The sequence below is a fragment of the Cnephaeus nilssonii genome, assembly GCF_951640355.1.
Source record: "Cnephaeus nilssonii genome assembly, chromosome: 21".
NCBI classification, from domain to species: domain Eukaryota; kingdom Metazoa; phylum Chordata; class Mammalia; order Chiroptera; family Vespertilionidae; genus Cnephaeus; species Cnephaeus nilssonii.
In genome coordinates, this window is record NC_137092.1 from 33626633 (window position 1) to 33652554 (window position 25922).

General features: G+C 39.0%; 1 protein-coding gene across 4 annotated transcripts; it reads right to left on the reverse strand.

Annotated features, from left to right (window-relative positions):
• Nucleotides 1-2499: 2499 nt before the first annotated feature.
• CR2 (complement C3d receptor 2) lies at nt 2500-25706 on the reverse strand. Of its 4 annotated transcripts, none has more exons than XM_079761138.1 (25): nt 25613-25706; nt 25087-25175; nt 24041-24439; nt 22943-23119; nt 22753-22855; nt 22004-22089; nt 20457-20846; nt 18983-19171; nt 18798-18897; nt 18479-18561; nt 17339-17746; nt 16313-16489; nt 16143-16233; nt 15772-15848; nt 14495-14902; nt 13937-14113; nt 13776-13863; nt 13338-13420; nt 12558-12950; nt 11300-11485; nt 10090-10278; nt 9412-9435; nt 8092-8167; nt 4393-4501; nt 2500-3117 (listed from the first exon to the last, which is right to left on the reverse strand). In XM_079761138.1, the coding sequence occupies exons 1-24, from the start codon at nt 25657-25659 to the stop codon at nt 4408-4410; spliced, it is 4134 nt and encodes a 1377-aa protein (XP_079617264.1). In that variant the 5' UTR covers nt 25660-25706; the 3' UTR covers nt 2500-3117; nt 4393-4407. The 4 variants fall into 4 exon arrangements, with proteins under 4 accessions (XP_079617264.1, XP_079617265.1, XP_079617266.1 ...); XM_079761139.1 differs by having other exon boundaries at nt 2500-3132; XM_079761140.1 differs by lacking the exon at nt 13937-14113.
• Between the last annotated feature and the right edge of the window lie 216 nt (nt 25707-25922).

The window sequence follows — 25922 nt, forward strand, 5'->3', positions numbered from 1 at the left end:
ATACCTTTCAGCATTTCATATAATACTGGTTTGGTGGTGATGAACTCCTTTAGCTTTTTCTTATCTGTGAAGCTCTTTATCTGCCCTTCAATTCTGAATGATAACTTTGCTGGGTAATCTTGGTTGTAGGTGCTTGCTATTCATCACTTTGAATATTTCTTGCCATTCCCATCTGGCCTGCATAGTTTCTGTTGAGAAATCAGCTGACAGTCGTATGGGTGCTCCCTTGTAGGTAACTAACTGTTTTTCTCTTGCTGCTTGTAAGATTCTCTCTTTGTCTTTTGCCCTTGGCATTTTAATTATGATGTGTCTTGGTGTGGTCCTCTTTGGATTCCTCTTGTTTGGGGTTCTGTGCACTTCCTGAACTTGTAAGTCTATTTCTTTCACCAGGTGGGGGAAGTTTTCTGTCATTATTTCTTCAAATAGGTTTTCAGTATCTTGCTCTCTCTCTTCCTGCACCCCAAAAATTCGGATATTGGTACGCTTAAAGCCATCCCGGAGGCTCCTTATGCTATCCTCACACTTTTGGATTCTTCTTTCTTTCCACCTCTCTGGTTGGGTGTTTTTTTTCTTCCTCATATTCCAGATCTTTGGTTTGACTCTTCGGGTGCGGTGGTCTACTCTGTATATTCTTTATTTCAGACAGTGTATGCATAATTTTTGACTGGTCCTTTTCCATTTTTTTGGTATTCTCCTTTGGGTCCTTAAAGGTCTCTTCAAGTTTCTCAGCAGTTTTTAGAAGATTCTTGAGTAACCTTATAAATATGGTTCTGAACACTGTGTCGTCCATTAGTTTGCTTTCATCTATCTCTCCTACTTGTGACATACTTCGATGTCTCCACATTTTGGCTGCCTCCCTGTGTTGATGGAGTGGCTTTGTGTGGTCGGTGACCTATAGGGGCCGGTAGCTCAGCTTCCTCAATCACCCTAGGTGGTCGCTCTTGGTACTCCCCTTTGCGGGCTGAGTGGAAAGTCTTGGTGTAGTTAAAAGCCCTGATTGCTGTTGGTACACTGGGAGGAATTGACCTCCAGGCCAATTGGTTGTGAGGGCCTGCTGTGTCTATAACGGAAGAATTGCTGTGCTGGAGACACAGTAGGGCTTTGGTGCTCACTGAGTCTGCCTCTTGACTGTGTCCCTTATGAGAGTGGTTGAAATCTGGTGTCGTCCACACCGACAGAAAAGTCACTCTCACTCTCCGACCGATGGCCGAGAGTCCTGTAGGCATCTGGGTCCCCCGCGTGGCCCCAGAAACTGGAGTTCAGAGTGGTTGGGATTGTTGGTATCACTGGTGGGAATTGATCTCCAAGCCAGTTGGCTGTGAGGATCAGCAGCGTCTCCGCTGGGAGAGCTTCTGTGCTCAGCTTGGATAGTGCAGAGTCTCAGAATGGCGCAAACTTGGTTTCCATCCGCACCGCCCTAAGAGGGCCGGTTTCTCCGTGCCCTAATCAATGGCTGCGCGCCTCTGGGAGAAGGCAGCTTTTGAGCCTCGCCTGCTGCCAAACAGACCAGTTTCTCCCCGACCACAGCTGGATTTCAGTGCAGTCGGGAGGTTTTGTTTTTCTACCAAACAAGAAAGCTAGCCACGCAGCGTCTGCTGCCCTCCCTTTCCGCGCACACGGATCTCTGCACCTCCACAGCTCCTGAGGCTCAGTGTCCCCCTCTCTTTTTTTCTCTAGTTGTAGGTTTTCCACTCTGCCAGCTTTCCGGTGGTTCTGGACGGTGTGCGCTCTGTTTTCCAGTTGTAGTTTCAAAATTATTGTGGTAGGGAACAATTACGTATTTACCTTATGCCGCCATCTTGGTTTCCTCGCATTTAATTTTTATAGCAAAGAAAAGTTCTAGAGATCTATTGTACAACGATGTAAACATACTTAACACTTCTGAACTGTACACTTAAAAAAAAGGGGGTTCCGATGAAAAATTTTATGTTATATACTTTTTATCACAATTTAAAAAAACATGCCAAACAGCATATATAGTCTGAGAGGAGATGGGGAGAGTAATTTTTGGTAGCCAGTGAGCAGGGTTTTATTTTCTCAATAGATTAAATGCTGGAACAGAGAAAATCAACAGCTGGATTTAGAGAGTGGCCAGAGAGAAGAGGGTGGTGATGCGCTGGGGGAAGCTGATAGTTGGACAAATGTAAGAGAAATTCTTGAGAATGAGGGAATTAAGTTTGTGATTTAAGACTTTGGCCAAAAAAACAACAACAAGGTGGTGGTATCTAGAATGCATAAATGTTAAATCACAAACTCTAAAACCCTGATTATGTCTGTATTCAGGAGTTCATTGAATCCAGAAAAATATCACATAAGGCACATTTCTGAAAGATAAAATTTATTCTAATAACAAATGTACATATTATTAAATGACATTTTATAAGCAACCAGAGCTTCTGACAAAACTGCCAATGAAACACCCAAAGTGTAAATTGTACACCCAAACGTTACAATTAAAACTTGACTCTCTTTACTTAAAAAAAAAAAAAAATTGTGCAAATTAGAATTACTGAGTGATTGAGGAAAGGCAAATAAACCAATAAATTCTGCCAAAAAAACCAGTAACCAAAGGCAATATATTGTGAGAAAAATTCAAGCTAAGTGAAAAAAGAAGTGAAATATTTAATCATATCTGAGGAAAAAACTACTATTACAGTAAAATTGGACTTCCCAACAAAGTTATGCGAACCGTAACCACAGAAAATGCTTCATACTTTGCTTAATTAAAACCACACTATAACCAAAAGTATGTGGTAACCAAGTATGCTGAATATTAAACAAAAAAGAAGAGTCTGCATATAAAAACAGTTCACTTTAGTGCCTTCCTAGAAAAGGTGACTCCTCAGAGCTATGTAATTGCTTATAGACAAAGCCTGGCTCCAGGCACATCCCAGGTGAGGCTTCAGAAAGTCCTTGAAGAGCAGCTGGCAGTGAAACTGGGCTCCCATCTTTCTCATCAAGCAAGTGTTCCTTGTGCTGCTTGAGAATAAGTGCAAATAGGAAGCTACAGCTTAAGAAATCATTTTAGTGAGGTGGCGCCCGTACAAAGAGGCTTGCTGATATTCAAGTGGTTTCTTTCCAACCCGTGTCCAGCTGCATTCCAAGCAAGAAGGCACACTGAAATAAGAACTCCTGGTGAGGAGGCAGCATGAAGAGCATTGGTACGAATCGAAGTTTAAATAATGGGAATGTTAACATTCTCTGTATAGACCAATTATAAGTGCTAGAACCAATAAAGCATCAAGCCATAGTCTCATCCTCATTCATTCACACATTCATTGAACAAATACTGATGTAATAGCTTTACTTTGGATCCCCACAGGTTTGGATTTAGAGGTCACTCTGGCATGGCCTCCCCTGTTCTCCTCAACAACATTCTTCTGACTCACCAGCAGCAAATAAACGTTTCTTGCCCCACTGCCACAGAAGTTTTTCTGTGTCTTGCTTATGGTATATAATCTTATGTGTACCTTATATTTTATTTTACTATAAAAGTTCCAAGAGATCAGAGGTGGTATCTTTATTTTATAGATTATGTAGGATAAAGCTGTTTGAAGTAAGATTTTACCTTGAATTCTACCCTTGTCAATTAATGACCCAAACCTAATTTAAAACTGTCAGCAAATCCTCCGATCACTGTGCTAAAAACGTATGCAGGACCCGACCTCTTCCCACCAGCTTGGTGGTAGCCACTCACAGCTTAAGCCTGGATAATTGTGATAGAGTCCTCAGTGATTCCCCATTTTCCGCCCTTGGCTTCTTACACTCTGTTCTTAACATAGCAATTAAGGTGACCATTAGCTTTTCCACTTAACCATTCCAACGGTTCCCAGCTTAGAATAAACACCAAGTTCAATCAATGACCTAGCATACTCTACATGATGGATCGTCCTCCCCCTCCTCCTCTTCCCTCTCTGATTTCATCTCTGCCACTTTCTCCCTTGGTCAGTCCATAGTAAGCCACACTGGCCACTGCGTGCACACAACACCTTATGATCTTTGCACTTACTGTCCTTTCTTCCTGCAATGTGCTTCCCCCACATGGCTGGCTCCTTACTTCACTCCAATCTTTGCTCAAATGCCATTTTCTTAGTGAAATCTTCCCTTCCGACTACCCTGTCCTCTCTATCCCCTTTTCTTGCTTTATTTGTGTTCATAATACTTCTTATTTATAGTATTCTTAATCACTTTGCTATTTAAGTATTTTTTGAATAGATAGATGAATAAAAATAACAGGAATATTAATTGGCAACATGATCTAATCATGTTAATTTCTATGCAAGATTTTAAAACTGCAATAGAATTAGTACTTAGCACTGTACTTATTGATAAGTAGAATTTGAATAACATTTTGACATAGAAATTAATAAACATTTTAATTTAATTAAATACCTGTTTATTTTCTGGTTAGCTTGCTTGGTTGTATGGATCAATAGAATATACTTCTCGTGTTTCTAAGTGAAGATCTCCTTCTGTAGGACTTTTATTTGTATAATAATTGCTAAATGGAAGGAGGAAGAAAAAAGTAAAATCTTTACTCATTGGCCATGATTACTATAAAGATGTAACAGTTGTTTTCTTTCCATAATTCACAACACAAGATAAGTACTTTTCATGGATGATACTATTTTTAAAATATATTTTTATTGCCCTGGCTGGTTTGGCTCAGTGGATAGAGCGTTGGCCTTCGGACTGAAAGGTCCCAGGTTCAGTTCCAGTCAAGGGCATGTACCTTGGTTGCGGGCACATCCCCAGTGAGAGGTGTGCAGGAGGCAGCTGATTGATGTTTCTCTCTCATCGATGTTTCTAACTCTCTATCCCTCTCCCTTCCTCTCTGTAAAAAATCAATAAAATATATTTTTTTAAAAAAATATATATATATTGATTTCAGAGAGGAAGGGAGAGGAAGAGAGAGATGGAAACATCAATGATGAGAGGAAATCATTGATTGGCTGCCTCCTGCACGCCCCCTACTGGGGACCGAGCCCGCAACCCAGGCATGTGCCCTTGACCAGAATCAAACCCAGGACCCTTGAGTCCACAGGCCAACGCTCTATCCACTGAGCCAAACCAGCTAGGGCATGGATGATACTATTTTACTGTCCTAAGCAACCTATGAAATAACCACTATAATCCTCAATTTTGGAAAGGCCCATAAAAATAAACGACTTACTAGGTTGCCAAGTGCCCTGGTCAAAAGTTGACGTTACACAGCTTTACTTTAGATCCAGGACTCTCAATGACCAATAACTATGACCCCCCATTTGAAAAAAAAAAAATCAAAGCTATTTTTTTTTAGGACATCATCATAGATTTGCCTTTTGGGGACATAATCTTCAAATCTAACTTAAAAGGAAAATTTTATATTTGATGTTTAATACATAGTCACATACCAATGAAAGCTTTAAATGATTTTAAGTGGATATTTTTATTTTTCCTCTTTGAAAGCACATATACTTTGCTGTGCTTCTAAAACCACTTTGCTGAAATTAGGAAAGGACAAGAAAATGCCATTATTCTACCATGTAGAACTCTGAAATAAAGTATTACAAAATTGCTGGGAAAGAAAGATTACTTCTAGGGATATTTACAGCATGCCCCTAACTACGGTATTTAAGAGGTCGGATTATAGGAAGATACATTAAGAATGTTATAAAATGGTAATTTTAGGTCAATTTAACATTTAGATTTTATAAAAATATCTTAGATGCCCAAAAAAGAATAGAATAGTTTCTCCTTCAAATGTTTAGATGGCTTTTATAAATATTTAATTTTGTTACAAGACATCCATTTTAAAGTGATTACCCATCTCATTTGCAAAAAGTACTTAAGGCAGATGAAAGGTCTGTATCAACTATAAAAAAATAAATTGAATTTGATTAGAAAATGGAAATAAAACAAGAAGGTGATGCTTAGGAATTTGGTTTAATATAAACATTTGGTTCATATCAATTGAGGCACTTAAATAATAGTATGTAATATAATCATGTTAATAAACTTCATAATAACCTATAATAATAAAATCATAATATGCTAAATAGACCAGACGTCCTTCCGGATGTCCTTCCTTCCAGACAAAGCCACAGTGGGCGGGGGCCTTGGCAGAGGCCCCTGGCTGCAGCGGCGGTGGATGGGGGCCGGGCCAAGGCCCTTGCACAAATTTTGTGCATTGGGTCTCTAGTCATGAACATAATTATTTCAGGTTGTAGCATTCCCAAAGGTTGCATATTCTTCTACACATGCTATGTCCTGATAGCAAATTTAGGAAGGAGCATGAAGGAAAGAGATAGAGACCACATTCTCTACTTATTTAAATTTGTTATTACTCTTGGCTAAAATTATCTTCTAACTTCCTGCGAGGAAGCCATGCAAATGACATCTCTATTTATTTATTTATTTATTTTTTGAGACCTTTTTCTTCCTTGAATTCTGTGCAACAATTGTCTCCTGGCTTTCCTCCTACTTCTGACTGTTGCTTCCCCTCTTGTCTTTTAAGCATACTGTCCTTCTGGGATTGGTCGTCAGCCCCATTTTTACCTTTTAAGTTTATTTTGGTGCCAAGGCTTCCATTGTGATTTAAACGTCACCTGTCTGAATTCGGGCCCCTCTCTCCAGTCCTACATCACAAGGGCCACACACTGGCAAGGTCAGCACTGAACTCATCTTCCCCCCCAAACCTGCCCTTTTCCTCTTTTGGTGAAACGCTGGGACCATCAAATGACCGCCACTTGGCTCATTCTCTGTGCCCTCTTGTCCCTCCTTCCCACAGGACACTCAACCCTGGAAATCTAGGTTCTCCACAGTGAAGATGCGTCCTGCATCTGTTCCACCTCTGGATCCCTGCCACTGCTGCTTCGGCTGATGGCCCAACCCTGCCCCTTCTTTAAAAAATGCGAATCTGAAGACACTTTTCTCTTGCTTCAGTTCCTATAGGATAAACTCTAACTCCTCGTTATGGCCTGAAGGCTTTTGATGATCTAGCTCCTGACCACCTTCTTAGATTCCTCAAATGTCTGTTAAGTGGAACATTAGTTCCAAGAGTTGTTAAACGCATTATGTGAGAGAAGAAAAAAAAAAGAGTTGTGTAGTCCAATTAGTTTAGGAAACACTGGTTTAAAAAACATGAAACTGGCTTCTTCATTATAGGACTTTACAGAAAAGCTGCCAATTTCTCACAAATTAATCTATAGACTTAAATGCGACCACAACATGTCTGTTTTTAGAAAATGACAAATGATCTAAAATCACCTGAAAGAACAAACAGAAGAGAATAGAGGGGGAAAATCCTTAAAAAAAAAAAAGTTATGGCGAGGGGATTCCTGCCCTACCAAATATTATAAGAGTAGAATGCCATACTTTTTAAATACAAAGTGATTTTGATAAAGTAGATCAATGAAGCAGGAAAAGGAGTCCAGAAACACAAAATATGCAAATATATTAATAATTTGATATTTGATCAAGTTAGGACAAACTTTCTGGAAAGTCATTTGGCAATATTTATTATGCATCTTAAAACATCATACACGTATCCCTAGAAATTCTAGAAATCTATGCTCTGGAAATAAGTACATGTATATGAAAAGGTTTATTAAAGGTGTTCATCATATCTTTATTATCAAGATAAATGCGGAAGCAACCTAAAATTACTACAATACAGAAATACATGAAACAGAACAATAATCTATTATATAATTAAAAAGAAAGCATGATTTCAAGACACAAAAATATGTACATACGCCAAACGAAAAAAAAATTAAGGCAGGAGATTATAATGTCAAAATTTCAATTTGAAAAGAAAAAAGAATGTAAGAAAAAGATCAGATGGACTATACCAAAATACCTGCATTTGTTTCCACTAGGATTTTTGTCATTCTGTTTTCTAGAATTTTTATAATGAGTGATTTGAATACATATCATTTAAACATGCGTCCGATATAATTTAAGATCTGCCAGATAGGGCTTCCCATATGTTGCATAAAATGCCACATTCCAGTTTTCACATTGCTATATTCTTTCAGGTAACTTGTCCTTCCATATTTAGTTGAAGCTTAAACCTTTAGTGAATTTTGGTCCAGCATGCATTGAACTTACCGTTTTCTGTGTTTTGGTAGCAGGTATAAGGTGACAGCAGTCAAGAAGAGAAGAAATAGCAAACCCACAGAAAGACCTAGAAAATAAAACAGCAAGCATCAAATGCCAGGAAAACGTGACCTATATGGTTTTGAAGTGATTCTGGGGCCTATTCCTAGTGGAGGGGAATATGGAATGTTACTTTTCTACTTATCGTTTCTGAGCCATATAAATATTGAATTTCTAAATAATGATACTTGGGGTTAAGGTTTTTCTGATTCAATCTAGTCCACATTTAATCTAAAGCACCAAGAATTTCACCACATGATTCCAGGCAAGCTCTGTGGGGCTTTTCTATTCCTTTCAGTGTTATTAGTAATATTCCAGTCACTGGGGTAAAATTAGAAGCTCAGAAGACCAGGATCCTACAATTTTGTATAACATCTGACTGTCAGTTGTGCACTAGTTTTTCTACTGTAAAATAAGCCAGCCTATTCTTATAATGCCAAATCATGCTAAAGACTAGGAGTTAATGTAAACTAAACTTTCAACTTAAAAACTGAGAATAGCTGGATGTTCTAATTATTTATTCAACCCTATCCAAAAGTGACAGCTTGTAATGTGAAGGGCACATTAAAAATTCCATAAACACCAAAAAAGATAAATTTCTTATGAGTTAAAGAAAAAAAAATTAGTAATACTCAGGCAGGATACAAGACCTCAAATTTTATATAAATTTTTACAAAATATCACTTGATCAAATTCATGAAAACTAACAGAGATATTACCCTCTAAAGTAGTTAGGTGTAAAGGGTTTGATGTCTCAAATTGTTTTGCAATGATAATAGTAATGTGTTGGATATATGTAGGTAGAGAGATATAAATGGGTTAAAGCAAATGTAGCAAAATATAAACAATTGGTAAATATAGTTAAATTAGATATCGGAGCTTTTATTACAATATTTTTGTAAGTTTTCTTTAAGTTTGAAATTATTTCAAAATATAAAGTTAAAACCGGTTTGGCTCAGTGGATAGAGCATCGGCCTGCAGACTGAAAGGTCCCAGGTTCGATTCCGGTCAAGGGCATGTACCTTGGTTGCAGGCACATCCCCAGTAGGGGGTGTGCAAGAGGCAGCTGATCGATGTTTCTCTCTCATCGATGTTTCTGACTCTCTATCCCTCTCTCTTCCTCTCTGTAAAAATTCAATAAAATATATTAAAAATATATATATATATATATAAAGTTAAAAATAAAATAATGACCTAAAACTGTTCAAATTTTTTTAAAGTTTATTTTAAAAAGATCATTAGAACATTTTTTAAGTAATTAAGAGAACTTACCACCAACAAGAGGAGTGAGTGAACCTAAGGAGAATCCAAAATCATGAACATATTAGTCTAGTTGCATGGTTCAATGACGTCCAAAGACACATGGCAATGTCTGAAGTTCGCATTCTCTCTAAGTTATCACTCCTATCTCGCGCATTCTACTTAAAAAATTAATTGGAACCTTAACTCTACCCACTCTTTCTTCATTTTTTATATAACAACTCATTGGACTTTAAACATATTTTCACTTTAATTAAGTGGGAGTAGTTCACCAAATAAAAAACCAATATACTCAGTATAACCAGGGATTTCTTGGGTTAGAATGCAAATATTAAGTGTTATAACTGGTTTGTTAACATATTTTTTTTGAGGCCCCTGTCAAATCGTTAAGCACTGATAAATCAAGTTATAGCAATAAGGAAAGTCGCAGCAGCAACTTCTTACAAAATGTAATGTTAGTTTTGCACCTTTTAAGTTAGTGTTCCTCTACTTTCTTTCTTTACTTCCCTCATCCTCCGAAAAAGTTTTGCTTCTTCTAGATTAGACAACCAACTTCAATTCTATCCATCGTATCACTGGTTACAGGCCTATGTCAATTTAAAATCCAGGAGTCCTTAACATTGAGGGTATGATACCCCTTACTGTCTTCTCGCTAGTGAGACAAGTATCAGCTAAGTCCCTTGTACTTACCTTGTGATTTGCAAACAGCCAGGGGAGGGTTCCATCCATGATCCTCCAGGCACTGGCTCTGGGGACTGCCTTCCAGGGTATATCCCTCTTCACACTCCAAATTAACAACTGCTCCATGCTTATACTTTTTCCCAGACACCAGCCCCTTCTGGATTCCATTCATATACTCTGGGGAGCTACAGTTTACCTCTGAAATGAAAGGAATCTAATTTACCAATGAAGTCGATACTGCTCTTAATGGAAAGTCTTATGAAACCATTAGCTTAGTTCATTCTCAGTAAATACAGCCTCCTTGAAATAACAAAATGATAACCTAGGTAGAGTCTTTCAGTGTCAGCCATCTATTTCAATAACCTCTAGGTAACTTAAGCCTGATTATTTTCCTTCCTTGTGCTTTAGTTTCTAACTAATAGCCGATTAATGTTAATGACTTGTTAGGGCTAAATGGGTACAAATTCTAAATTACTGTTTTATCAGTATCGACTCTTACTCTCCAATTCTTCAGACACGTACATACTTCCTCTTTCCTTCTTTCATCTCTTCAGTGTAGGGGTCAGTACTGTGAGATTTTGAATATGAATCCTGACTCTAGGACTTCCTAATGTGTGACCTTGGGAAAGTTATAAATCTCTTCATTCTACTGAGACCTCATCTCTAATATAGGAATAATAATGGCCCCACTTTCATATGATTCTCAAAAAGATTAAATGACAATGCACTCAAAATACAGTGCACAGTATCAGACATACAGCAAAAAGTGCTCAACAAATATTACATATTAACTCAATTCTCATATTCCATATGCTTAATGAAACATAAAAAATATACCCATAATCCTACCATCACTCAAAGGAAATACACTGAAAAAATCATTGTGCTTTTTCATTAGTATTTTGCCAGATGCATACTTATAATATCTACAATCACAGTGTAACTTCAATCTACACTTTGGTTGTTTAATTTACATAAGCATTTCTATTTTCTATATTTAAGTGACTTCATAAGTGATCACTCAACAGAGACTACACTCTAAGTCGTTTTTCTTATTCTGTGGTATTTAGATAAACTACATGTATTAATCCAAGGGAATACATTTAATTAAATTATCTAATTGAGGTATTTATTTGGTGACATTAAGCTGAAAGTACTTAACTGCATATATTTATTTGGGACAAATCAGAGTTTAAAAAAAAAAAGATAGATAATGCACCTTTACAAAAAGGGGCAGGTTGGCTCCAGGTGCCCTCGTGTGTGCAAATGAGGAGTGCCTCTCCCACCAGCAGGTAGCCTTCGTCACAGCTGTACACGACTGACATTCCAGGAGAAAATCGAGCTACCTCGCCACCAGTATGATTCCCATTGGACATGTTAAATGGAGGTTGACATCCTACGAAGGCTTAAACACCAATAAAAAAGGGTCTTTAATTTAGTACAGAGGAACACATAGCCAACACTATCTGTGAGTGAGAGCCATATAGAAAGAATACAGGCAACGAGCCAACCAATTGGTATCTAGTAATATCCATTCCACACAAACCCAGCAGTACTGGACAGAGATTTCCACCGCCTACATATGTTGTCTATGACCTGAAGAAAAATGTCAAAAGTAAGATCATGAAACATCAATGGTTGCAGCCCACAATTGTACTCTATCAGCCAATAGTGTTCTTTCATTTCCCCTTTAAATAGCAGAAAGGTTGTAGTCTAAGGGTCATACAAGTAGCCAGGGAGTGAAGCCACCAGATATGACTAAAGGGAAAGAACGCGCCCTTCTACAAATGACAGCCAAAGCCCAATTCAAGCAACCATTGCCTTTCAGGAAAGCAGAGGGGGCCCTCACTGAATCACAGGTTCAACATTGATCTTGGGCTTGGATATGGGTTTCACTTAAAGAGAGACTACTGTGTTGGCCAAAGAGAACAGTTCTGGTCAGTTGAATTCAGTTCTTGGGTCATTAATTGCCAGTCCCTGTTGTACATAGTCACCTAGTCACTGACAAGAGTAAAACTAAATGATAACTAAAATAAAGGATAACTAAAATGACAAGAAAGACAATTAACTGGGTCTGAAGGCCAGCTTCATGTCTCCGAACACTCAAAGTTCTCTAACTGGTATTATAGCCTTAAATATAAAATTATCAAGCAATATTACTGCCAACATTTGCCCCCCAAAATGATAATTTTTATTATTCAAATTTAAGAAAAATAATAAATTTTATAGAAGCCATCACTTCAGAAGTTAACCATAATCCTTTCCTGTACTTTTGCTCAACTGACTTAGTAAGGAAGGGGGGCCGGGGGGGGGGGGGGGGAGAATTCACTGAGAGGATAAGGCTGGTATCTTAAAAAAACACTATCATTGTCTTAGCATTTACATGCTTTTCTTTAGCTCAAATGGCAAGTGCAGATTCAAAAAACATTTCCTTATTCTAAGCAACATCCCATAGTTAACTTCTTAAAATAACTTACCCTTTCTGATACAAGTTGGTACACCTGGCACCCATTTGTTATTGGTATGGCACCTAATCAAGTCACTGCCATTCATGATGAAACCAGGGTTGCAGGCAACATATACAATGTCATTGTGGGAATAGGATGAATGAGTTTTATTCAGCGTGTATCCATGTTTGATTCCTGGGTTAGGGCAGTTGGCCACAGGAGGCGGTTTTAAGCACTGTGGGGGAGGTCCACTCCAAGATCCATGTCCTTCAGAATCACTTATGCATCGTATGTTTCTCTTTCCCAGAAGAGAGAATCCGTGGTCACATTCATAAGAGATTTCCATTCCATAAAGAAACTGTTCTGCCATCACACCTGTGTGCCTCCCGTTGTCAATCACCAGTGGAGGTGGGCAGTGAATAGCTGCAGAAGAGATTCGGGAAATGCGGCTTCAGCTAGTGTACCAAGGCGGACAGTCATCATTCGGATGCAAATAAAACTATGTGACTGCATGTAGGACACGTAACCATACAATTATTTAGCTTTACAATCTGCATTGTATTCTCATCAAAACAGCTTTATTAACATTTCTGATTATGTGAATAATACTCATTCCAAAAAAAATAAAAATAAGCTATAACTATAGGCTATATTTGTGTATGTTTTTAAAATCTTAAACAATTAGCAGATAGTTAATACTTAGTTCCTACTTGACAACTTTGGAAGTAGTTACTGGTATAAGCTACTTCTTATGGGGCCTGCCCTCTCTAACCCCCAACCACCTCACTTAAACTTTAATTTCTCTCTTACCTTCACAGAGTGGAATCCTTTGGAACCAAACCCCATTCCCAGCATCTTCACACTTCTGATAAGTATGCCCAGTCAGCTGGTACCTAGAGAGAGATTATAATACATTTCTTTTTCCCAAAATCACGTCTCTGAAACCTCGCCTCCTCACACAACAAATACAGAGGAACTCCTACGTAAGAACTTCAGTACAGAGGAATTAAAACCCTTGATCCTCCCAGTAAGCAAACTTCTTTAGATGAGAGTTGCTCACAGCAAAGCTATTTCCAGGCCAAAAAAGAACTAACAAGTCAGAGATGCTACTTAGACTTTTGGAACCTCATATTCTCTGTGAGTGTGGCAACGAGGAACCTCAACAAGAGTCACCAAGACAAGCTGAGGGTGGAACCAACGCACTAAACAAAGGGGAGACCCACTCTGGATGGATCATCTCACACTCACCCATCCGGACAGGATCTATTAACTAGAACCACATGCGAATCAGCTGGAAGCTCTTGAACATCTTCTCCCGCAGGCTGACATGGCGCTTCTAGAGGAGCACAGCTGGAGTTACTCACACATGCTTGCTATCAAAGGGAAAGGCGACTCTAGAGCTAAAGTACCTTCACACCGCGGGGCAGAAGGACTCCAATTTCCGGAAGGCATACAGTGAATGGATTTGTTTCCCACAAGCGAGTAGCCAGGGTCACAGGTGTAGTCTACAGTCATCCCAGAGACAAAGAGGACCCTATTTCCACCTGTATGCCGACCGTGGTGCAGCCCAGAAGGTGGCTGGCAGTCTGAAGAAAAAACTTCCCACATAAATACCAACAAAAGAAGAATTGATACTCAAGAACATTAAGAGCGCAACATTTGACAACAGACAATCTTAAACATCTTTGCCAAGGACCATAAAGCTCTAATTCATTACTGAATGCTTTCTGCTCGTTTGAAAAAAATTAGACTTCTATAAACAGGACCTCTCAGTATCTACCCTGAATATATTCTGGATACAAGAGCCATTCACATAACGAACATACACAACACACATGGAACATTGTTACAGATAAAAGAAATAGGGTAGTGATCTGTGTCCCATTGACTTTTCCCATGAGTGTAGTTTTGGGTGGGAGATGAGAATAATAAGTAAATACCTTGTTTTCCCCCATTGGGCTGTTTACCTTTTTCACAAATGGGTATTTCAGGATCCCAGGTGTTATTGGCTTTGCAACGAATCTCACTGCTGCCCTTCAAAGTAAATCCTTCATCACACTTGACTGTCACACTGTCGTTGTAGACATATGGGGCTTCCTTGCCCGGTAGCTGGTACCCATTTTCAATGTGGGCACGTGAGCACTGAACAGCAGGGAGGGAAAGTTTACAGAGAGGAGCAGGGCCACTCCAGATGCCCCTCTCCTGACCATTGCTTGTACAACGGATGGTGCGCTCCCCGATGAGGTTGAATTCTACGCCTTTCTCTGGCCCAGGGTTACATGAATAAGTGACTGTGGTTCCATATGGAAAGTCTTCTGAGGAACTCCCTGTGTGTGTCCCATTGTAGATAACAGGGGGTGGTGGGCAGGTGATTTCTGGAGAGGTGAGAAGTGACTATATAATTCTGTTTCAGTATTAGACACCATAGAAGAGAAAGGAAGCTGGTTATAAAACTGTTGTTATCACATTTCCTGGAGGATATGGGTGAGTTTTGATGATATGAGTTGTATCAAAGCTCTTATGTGTACACAATTCAATTTAAGCAGGTTTCATAGCAAAGATTTTTATAATGGAAATCTTTGTTAAAAGTGAACATGTATATCAATATCATATAGCGAGGGAGTAAAGGCCAGTAGTAAATTATTAATTAAAGCAATAAATATTTTTAAAATAAACAATAGATGAATAAAAGGCACAGGGACACAGAATTAAGCCTTTTTTGTTTGTTTCATCCTTGTGCAGAGGTTGATAGTTGAGCCAAGAATATTTATTGTTGATTGAGTATCTACTTACTGACACACAATTTTATCACTTAAAAAGTAGAGATAATACCATTTAGGTAAAATAACTTTGAAGTCTGCAATCTTAAGCTAAATTTATAAATGAGGGGCTAAAATTTCAAAGAAGTTGCATAAATCACCCAAGATCATATGAAGCCATAGATACAGAATAAGAGATCAGATCCCACACCAATCTCCTTTTTCTCCCCAAACTATAGCTTACCCGACATTAAACATGGTGGCTCATATACTCACTGCTTTCATCATCTCATACACTTAAATTACAAAAGAGGATCAGTGACTGAACACATTTAAATTAAGTGGTTGCTATGCTTTGAAGTGGATAGAGATGACAGTACAAAGACAGAAAAACTTGACAGTCTTTGGAACAGAGGCTAATATTCTTATTCCAACAACACAGCCTAAAAGAGAAATCTCCCAGGGCATACATAGGTGTCACTCACCTATACAAAGACGAATCTCCATAAACCAAGGAATGGCGCCTTCACACAGCTGATAAGCACTCTCACCTAACCGGGTCCTAGAGATAGAGTCACATCATTTTGCCGTCTAGTGACCATTAAACTAAGCAAGAGCTATTGGCTCAAAAGCAGACTCACCACTTCCAGGACAAGAAGCAATACGAACAGAATGTAGCCAGCATCAGCTCCATCACCCTTAGCACAGGCATAGTTCCCATACATGGAAAACTAGCACGGTTAGCACTTCCATGGACACGGGCCAGGGAAGGGTCTTTGAGGTAAACTCTTACACAGAGCTTGCAGTATGCACTGATAAGCCAGACCCAGTTCAGGCTGAGCCAGCACTCACTCACCCTTCAACGCAAGAAGATTTAACAGCTGGTCTAATCAATCGATCCTGGGGTTTTTTATAGAGAAACTTTCCTATAGGTTCACACTCCGCCACTAAGAAAAAGAGACTAAGATGAGAAATCAACTCAAACAATCTCAAAACTACAAAACATCTGCATGCAAGTCCTGATACCTTTGCATTTGGGGACAGTGGGTGTCCACACCCCCTCAGAGGTACAATGTATGGATTCTTCGCCCACCAGCACATAACCAGGGTCACAGCTGTATTTTATGGATGCTCCAGGCTCAAAGCGGATCCTGTGTCTATCTTCCTTTTGCCCATTGAGGATATTAGGAGGGGCTTGGCAATCTACAGGAAAGAAAAAAGTTTTATTGTACAAACAACAGCAACAGGGAGAAACAGCCAAAGAAATGGGCATTAATGCTATAATTCCTCTCTGGTGGCAGCTGTGTGATGCAGAAGGTCTCTTACAGCCCAGTTTGGGGTAATTTTAGATCAGCGTTTCACGATCTTTTCCTCTTCTTTGCACTTAAGCTGCTGCAGATTTTGTTCTGTTTCCACTCAGTGCTTTACCTCCACTCATTTCTTCCTTTCTTAAGGAATCACCTCATACGTTCTCAATGGGAGATTCTAATGTGCCCATGGAATGGGGGCTTTGATGACTTCCCTTTTAAGAAATCAGTATTAACACAAACAAACATTTTTCCCATAAAGAAATGGGCAACTTAGTGGTTCCTAATGTTATTTTTCCCAAGGACACTTCTACAAAATGAACAATCAGTGGGTGTAGTGTTAAAAAGCTTTCTACATGCCAAAACCGGTTTGGCTCAGTGGATAGAGCATCGGCCTGCGGACTGAAAGGTCCCAGGTTTGATTCCGGTCAAGGGCATGTACCTTGGTTGCGGGCACATCCCCGGTAGGGGGTGTGCAGGAGGCAGCTGATGGATGTTTCTAACTCTCTATCTCTCTCCCTTCCTCTCTGTAAAAAATCAATAAAATATATAAAATAAAATAAAATAAAATAAAATAAAATAAAATAAATAAAAAGCTTTCTACATAATTTATAAGCACCATACATATTGAAGAACTGAAGTGACTACAAACTGGAAAATAACCTGTTTACACCCAAAATCCCTACCTATAATTTTTAGAAAAGACAAAATCAGTAGAATCTTTTCTTGGTACTAGAACACTCACCCTTTTCACAGACTGGTGCAGATGGCTCCCATGTGCCTCGGGCACTACACCTTATTCCCTTGCTACCTTTCAAGGTGAAGCCAGACAAGCAAGCAAATTCCACAGTGTCATTATATGAATATTGATCTTTCTTCCCAGACAATATTTGGCCTCTTAGGATCTGGGGAGGTGGACAATGAATTCCAGGAGTAGAAAGTTCACAGCGTGGGGCAGGACCACTCCAGATCCCAGTCTTCTGACTATCAGTGGTACAACGGAGAGTGCTATTCCCAATCAGGACGAAGTCCACTCCTATCTCGGGGCCTAGGTCACAAGTGTAAGTGACTGTGCTTCCGAATGGAACGTTCACTGAAGGGTTGCCTGTATGTCTTCCATTGAGAATAGGAAGAGGTGGTGGACAAAGGATTTCTAGAGAAATTAGAGAAAAATGACAAGGTTGCAGCTGTACTACACACAAGAAACCCTCAGGCTTGATGCGATTCTCATCTCCTAGGTTCAGGGACCTAGAATATTTGAATCACTGATGAACCATCAAGGCAGCTATCTCTATATATAAAAGCCTAAGTGAACGTTATGACTGAACAACAGAATGACTGGAATGATGGGTGGCTGACTCAACTGCCCCCTCGTGGTCAGTGTGCTCCCACAGCCAACCTCCCCATGGCTGGCCAACCTCCTGCGGTCCCTCCCCCCATTTCTCCCCCTGGCCAGCAGGCCCTGATTGGATCTGGGCAAGATGGCCCCGATTGGCCCTGATTGCCAGCCAGGCCGAGGGACCCCACCCATGCACAAATTTGTGCACCAGGCCTCTGGTAACAATATAATTTTAAAAGTATATCTTGCTGATCCTTGGATTTCTGTTACTGAATATGCTAGCTCATTTATGTGCCTGGCTTACAAGTCTACTTACTTCTAGAGAAAGAAAATCCTAGGAAGCCTGTTTTACTTGAATAAGCAGAAAATAGAGAGGTAACTGAAGGATGCTTCAGTTATAACCCTTAAAGATGTCTAGGAGAGATATTTGCTCTATAAAGTTCTGTATAGTGATAACTGAATCAAAATCTTTTAGTTAAAAGAATGCAGTGCCCTGTTGAGCCTCAGATAAGTAACTAGGTTCAAACCACAGTTTGTATAACCTACCTTCACATATTGGCATCTTGGTCCATAAAGCTCTCTGTCCAGCAATTACACACTGACTAGAAGGTTGGCCTCGTAATCGATATCTGGAAACAGAGGGTGGTTATTCAGAACTATTAGACAGTTGCTGATATGGATCAATAATCTCTACTTAAAGTTCAATACAAACTCATTTAATTTGTGTGCATCAACCCTTATTAGCATTATTTCTCATAACCTCACCCCCGGCTCTCCATAGATCCTCACAGAGAAGCCTTCACAGGTCATACCACGCACAGAGAAGCCCAGTGAGTTAAATCTCCTAGGTCCTCCCGACACTCACCCTTCATTACAGGAAAGGGTCACAGTCACGCCAACCCGACGACTTGCAGGCCCCTTTATCTGCCCATTGAGCAATGGTCCTGGAGCGTCACACTGTGCCTCTATGGAAACAAGCCAAAGATGCTCAACGCACGGCCAATAACCGAACAGCCTAGTTTCTGAAAGTTGATTGTAAATTTGGGGTACCTTCACATTGTGGGGTGACTGCACTCCAGACTCCTGAAGACAAACAATGGATGGTCTTTGCTCCAACAAGCAAGTAGCCAGGTTCACAGCTGTAAGTCACAGACAGTCCAGGGACAAGGAGGCCAACATTCTCTGCTGTGTGATGTCCATTGGGGATCATGGGAAGTGGTGGACACTCCAGGGGGAAATCTTTACACACACACATTAGAAGAAAAGGCCATCAGATGACACATCCTTCACAATCGAGATTTTGACATAGTACATTCATCCAACTAAATGACACATTATCTGTGGTAACGAGTCATCATAAATTTCAACTCAATCTTTAAAACAAGTGTGATGTAATATCCATTTTATACACCATAGAGCTCATTATTTTCCATTTTTAGTTACTCTTTATGATTTTGTGAAATTTTTAATTTACCAAAAAATAGTCCATTTTCACAAATACTCTCATCCTACTCTCTAGTCCAAAAGTTGCATATTATTAGGGGGTTATCCTGCTAGATATTAGTACTATAGTTTTATAGGATCCCACATGTGTTACTTATATTCATACATATTGGGTGATTATATGTGTACTTACATCTTATTCTATGCCTTTCTTTGCTTAATAATCTATTTATGTTATCTTCCCATGTCAACACATGTAGGTCAACCTAAATCTTTAGAATGGCTTATTTTCTATAGTCACTCATATTGTGACTATCTTCAAATCTTCCTTACCTCCAAGATTATGTATCTATCTACAAATATATAGAATCATATTTTTCTAATAATTTTTCAGCTTTATTATTGATTTAGAATCAATTGATATTGTTCTTCACTAAGAAAATAAATACCTACTTTTGATTATAATAGTCAAATATGACAATCCCTGTAATTGTATGATTAAAATTCAGATTTAGATTTCTGCAACAACATAAACCTAAGTAAAAAATAAATGAGGAACTTATAGTAATCCTTACTTTCAAAGTCATTTGATTTGAAATGTTATGTCTGAAGAGATGACTTGGCACAGTAGTGCATCACTTCAGAAAGTGTTTATAGAGGTCTCATAGAACAGGCATCATTTCTGCCAGACTGTATTAACATCTATTTACAGGTGAGTTCTAAAACATTCGGTATATTTCTTCTCATTTTAACATTAACTCACATATATAGTTTAAAACCATACAATTCACACGGCACCATCAAAGTCTCACCCTCAATCTTGTGAGACTCATTCAGTTCAATTACTTTTTCTCATATTTTAAAAATTTCTGTTCTATTTATCTTTGTTAAATGAACATCCATATCCTTGGTAACAAAAAATAAAAAGTGAACAATAATTTTCACCCTTTGCTATGCTTCCCCCTTCACCCCTACCCTTTACACATCGACACTGTTCTTTATTCAGAATGAAACAAAACGTTATCTGCAGAGAAATGCAAGGATCCACCCTCCCTTGAGGTTGATTTTCTCTCTTACTCACCACTCTCACAGGTTGGTAGTGGCGTCGGCCCCCACCTGCTATTTGCTTGGCACCAAACGGTCTTGTTTCCTTTCATGGTGAAGTTGGCATTACAGGTAAAGGTCACAGAATCACCATGTCTGTATGGTGGTCTAGATATTTTATCTTTGTGTCCCCCTGCCACTCTGGGCTCAGAGCAAGTAGCTCTTCTGTTGAGATATTCACATGTAGGAGCAGCTTTATCCCAGATTCCTTTCACTTGGTCTTTACTTATACAAAAAAGATTCTTTTCTCCAATGATGCGGTAGTTATAGGCACAACTGTACCTCACCAAAGTGTTAAGAGGTATGGAGCCATAAGTATAACTATTCCGACCATTTTGGATAGGAGGAGGAGGGTCACAAGAAATCCCTGAAAAATACAAAAATGTGTTAATATTGATTATGACAAGAAAAAGATTCAGATGTAGATTAGAGCTCCAAATATAGTTTATGTCACCTTATCAGAAACACACCTAGAAATCTGTATAATTTATTTCTTAGGGACTCAGAGTCCCTACTTATCCCCAAGCTCCTAAATTCTTACCTTTCTTTTGCTGCTCAGCAAACAAATCAATATAGGACTTAAAAGTACCATCTTGACCAAACAATAACAATGAAAGAGAATTTATTAAATAATTCTGAGTCTAATCAATTTTAATAAAACTAAAGGTAAACAGCTGTGAAAATAATATGTTAATAACATGCTAATAACATGTGGGAGGTACCATGGACTAATGAAATATAGACTCAGACCTGGTTTCAAATTCCTACTCTTATTGAATAGCTGAGTGACCTTAGGCAAGTCTTACACTCTCTAAGCCTCAGTTTCCTAGTCTACTGTATAAATTAAGCTACCTCATAAGGTTGAAATGAAAAGTCAGAGAGATGCAAGTACCTGAAAGGAACAAGAACAATACCTGAAACGTACCAATTCTCGGATGCCTATTTCAAACACACAGTGGGGGCTACAAGTGGTGGAAGTTCATTCTTCCCCTCTACTAAAGGGACTGCAGCCTCACTACAGTCATTCCTCATCCTTTGATGCTGAATCCCTTTGAAAAAGCCACAGGAAGTGATCAAGAGTTTGGAATAATGATCTCATATCCTTAAGATACTTGTCATATTGTTCATTATTTATAGCTGTGTTGGTATATGCACACCTTTCCTGAGTGAGTCTCAGAACAAATGGAAATGTGTCAACCTCCAGAACTGCTGGTTGATTTCCATTTAGCTCCAAGAGCTGCTCATCAGTAGAGGAACTGGGATAAGAACACACACCACATCATTTCAGCACAGCAGTGCTGCTCAGTTCCAGTGGAATAAGAGCCTTTACCTTAATATAAATACAAGACTCAAAACAATATGAAGTCAACTGAATAAATTCAGTTTTGGTCTGCATGGTAGTACATACCGAAGAGTGGCATGTACATGTTCAAAGTATACATATGGATGTTATAACTGATAAATGCATGAGAACACACCAACATTCAAGAGGCAAGATTCATACTTATTTTTGCTTCTACTCACGTTCACAGACAGGAAACTTATTATTCCAGAGTACTCTCATTCCTTCAGAGACACACTGACTAGAAGATTTGCCATTTAAACGGTACCTTAAACAATAAGGGGCAGCAAACCATCATCAGAACAAACCAGTTCTCAGTTGCATGGACTTAATCACTTCTCTCGCGTAAGTGGTATAAATTAGCTCTATTATTTTCAGCATTTAAGGGTTAAAGAAAAAGTCCAACATTGTTTGTGAATCAGACCAGGTGAAGACTTCAGACCAGGTGAAAACACAGAGAAAAATATCCTAATGATTACATATTTAAAAAAAAAGTTATCCCTTTTCCCTTTCGTATCCAAATGTCAAGATTCTCTTGACCATGTAGAATGAAAACAACCTCAGGTTCAAAGTAAAGAAGACATCAAAGACCTTGTTCCCTAAGTTCACCCAAAGAGCCCCACTTACTAAACCCCTATTATCGATTCATCTCCAAAAGAGGGTCCTTAAATTGTGACCCCAAACTTTGCTTTTTCAATTGATAAGTGGGTAATTCCCAGTTTGGGCTGGCCATGCACAATATATACACTTGAAGAAAACCAGTAAGGTTTGGTTAATAAGAGAATGAGAATTCTTAGTCATAAAAGGGAAAGAGGGAAAGGCTAAGACAGGGGAAAAACAAACAAACCAGTAACTGTCGTTACAAATTACACTTTGCAATGCTTAGCTACGAGTCATGGTCTCAGTTCAGGCCCTGTCACCTCACACTCACCCCTCATCACAAACAAAAGAAACCTTTGCCCCAAGCTGGAGATTAGGAGGAGCCACCACCTGGCCATTGAGAAGTTGGTTTGGGATGGCATCACATGATTTCGCTAGGGGGAAAAAAAAGAAACAAGGCTAGCACACGAAAAGTCAGTTAACAGTTGAGTTCCCTTAAGATGGAATAGAGCTTTAGGCACCTTCACAATTGGGGGCTGTATGGCTCCAGGTTCCCAAGGATGCACACTGTATAGGGTTAGCTCCAATGAGAGTGTAGCCAGGCTCACAGTTGTAGGACACTTTCTGTCCAATTGCAAAGAATTCGTTATCCATTTCGTTATAATTACCATGGTGGATATGTGGAGGTGGTAGACACCCTGAGAAAAGAGCAGGACCAGAGGGGTTTTATTTCTGAAATAAGAACTTTCTTCTCTACAACCTAAGCCAACTTGTTGTTGGTAGGGATGGGATGAAGATGGTCCTGTCAACTCTCCCCAATGTGAAGCAGAGACTCCTTTGGTGAGATGGAGGGGGTTAACATGCATTACTCTCTTTAGACATGATGAAGTATACAACCACCTGCTTTGTCTCTTTGGATTTGTACCAGGAAACGTTACATCCACTCATCATTTTCCACTTCATTTAACTAAAATGACCTGGTTATCCTCTCACTAATATTGTAGTCAAGGGATTCAAACTTTGGTAGTACATAATCACTACCAAAATTGACCTCAATTTTCCTGCTCCCCAATCCAAGTTGATGAAGTTTCTGAGTTGTGTAAGAGGGGCTCCAAATGTTGTCCTTTTTTTTTGGTAAGTTACACATTTCTCAGAAAGAGTAGGGGAGAAAGGAAGAATGAGGGAAGAGACTCAATCTTAATTCTAACCTCATAAAGGCTACGTTATTCAATATGAGAATATATAATGTCTACAGTCTTTTGAATCAAATACCGACACTTCTCCCAACCTCATGGCCAATAAGATTGGGAATTTATTTATCCCAATTTAAATAAAATTTAATCATATGTTTTAGAAAAATCTCTGATCCTTGGCTCTGCTCTATCTGCTTTCTTTTTTCTTTAAATGTCTAAATTCCCCTACACTGTTCCAAAATATGGTAAATTTCCTACCTCTTCAACATTAAGATGTTACTTTCAAAGTTTACTTTCAAATTCTTTAACAAGGATACCCAACCACCTCTACTATCTTTCTCTTCCTTTTCTCATAGCCACTGTGCTATCTATTCAATCAAAGGTCGCATTTCACTTATAGATCACCGAATTTTCAGCCCAACTCACCCTTGAAGCAACTTGGCAGTGGAGGATCCCATTTATTGTTTGGTCGGCACCAAGCCTTGTTGCTGCCTTTCATGGTAAAGCCAGGCTTACACTTAAACATCACAGTATCATTTAAGGAAAATGAACGACTATATCCAGATTCCATAATTCCATTTTCAACTTCTGGAAATGGGCATTTGACTAACTCAATACACTGAGGAGGAGGGCTGCTCCAGATGCCAACTTGATTGTCTTTGCTGGTGCAATATATTGACTTCTCACCCACGAGGTCATAGAGCTTTTTCCCATTCGGTCCAACATGGCACCGATAAGTCACCACCATTCCATAGTAAAAGTTATCTGTACTGCTGCCATAAAATTCCCCATTGGAGATGTCTGGGGGTGACTTACAAGGAATAGCTTTTTGGGGTTAGGTGGGAAAAGAAAGAAGACATTTTAATGTTATATCTTCTAGGAATTTTGTCTTCAGTCTTGCAAAATGAACTCTAATTCAACCTACAATTAACCCATTTTTTTTTTGAAATTGTGTATCCTTATCTCAAAGATGGTTATAAATAGGAGGAGCAGGGTAGGAAGATACATGAATCTTCCCTAATGAAACATTAAAAAAAACAACCCAAAACAACAACAACAACAACACACACACACACACACACACACACACACACAAAACAAAAAAACAAAACAAACAAAAAAAACACACACAAAGCTATGATCCTGTCAGTAGATCCTATCCCCAGAATACAGATAAACTGTTGTAGGAGGCACCTACATTGTGCATGGTATAAATTTGGCAGTCTGTAATCTCATAGCATATTTTAGATTTAAACCCTTATTCACTATAAAATAACTTATCATCAAGGGAAAGTGCGGTAGGAATAGGAGGGATTAGAAGAATGTAAACAAACCATACCTCTGTGCCCAGAACTTCCCAAACCAACTATAACTTTCCTGGGTACTCATTTTGATACATAGATGCCTCAATTCCCTCTAGAAGGCTATAAGCAGAATTACATAGGGTGCAATACAGGGACCATTTTACTCACATTCACAAACAGGCATGTCCCTATTCCAGGTTACAATATTGTTGTGTGAGATAACACATGTAGCAGATGATGCACCAATGAGTCGATATCTAAAGACAAAGAGATGAGTGATCATCTCCCAGCTACACGTACATTTTAGGAAAGCTTAGTTCTTTGTCCACTGAAAGAATGGCAAAAAAAAAAAAAAAAAAAAAGGAAAACCATGTATGACAAATAGTAGTGATAGACTAAGGACTCATACAAAAGGCTAAAGAATCTAAAGCCAAACAAAAGTTGCCTTCTTGTCAGTAACACTAGAGATTTAAAATTGCAAGAGGGAAGACGGGGAAGTAGCCCAGGCGCCATTTTGTTTTCTAGGGATCCTCTCCAGTGGATGATCCTGAAAGGTAGTCTTAGAGAGCAGTTCAGGTAGGTGATTCTTTTTTTTTGCTTATCTATTTTGAAGAGTAGGTGGCAATTACTCAGATCTCTCTTGAAAGGCTGCTGTAAAACCCCTGTGCCCTGGAGATATCGCCTGCCAACTCACCCTTCATTACAAGAAAATGTAATTGTTGACTCAAACACGATACCCATGGGTATGAGGACAGAGCCATAGAGGAGTTCTCCAGGACTCACACATGATTTACCTACAGGGGAAAACAAAACAAAACAGGATTTGGGACTGGAATTTGAGGGACCTTTTGTGTTTTATATTACATCCCAACCTGACTGGACTTGCTGACTAGCTTATTTATGTTTATTCAAATAAATTTTTTGACATTTACAAAATTTCTGTCTCCCAAGGGAATAGTCAACTCCAGAACAGTATTTGTTTAAAGCACATAGTCTATATTTTG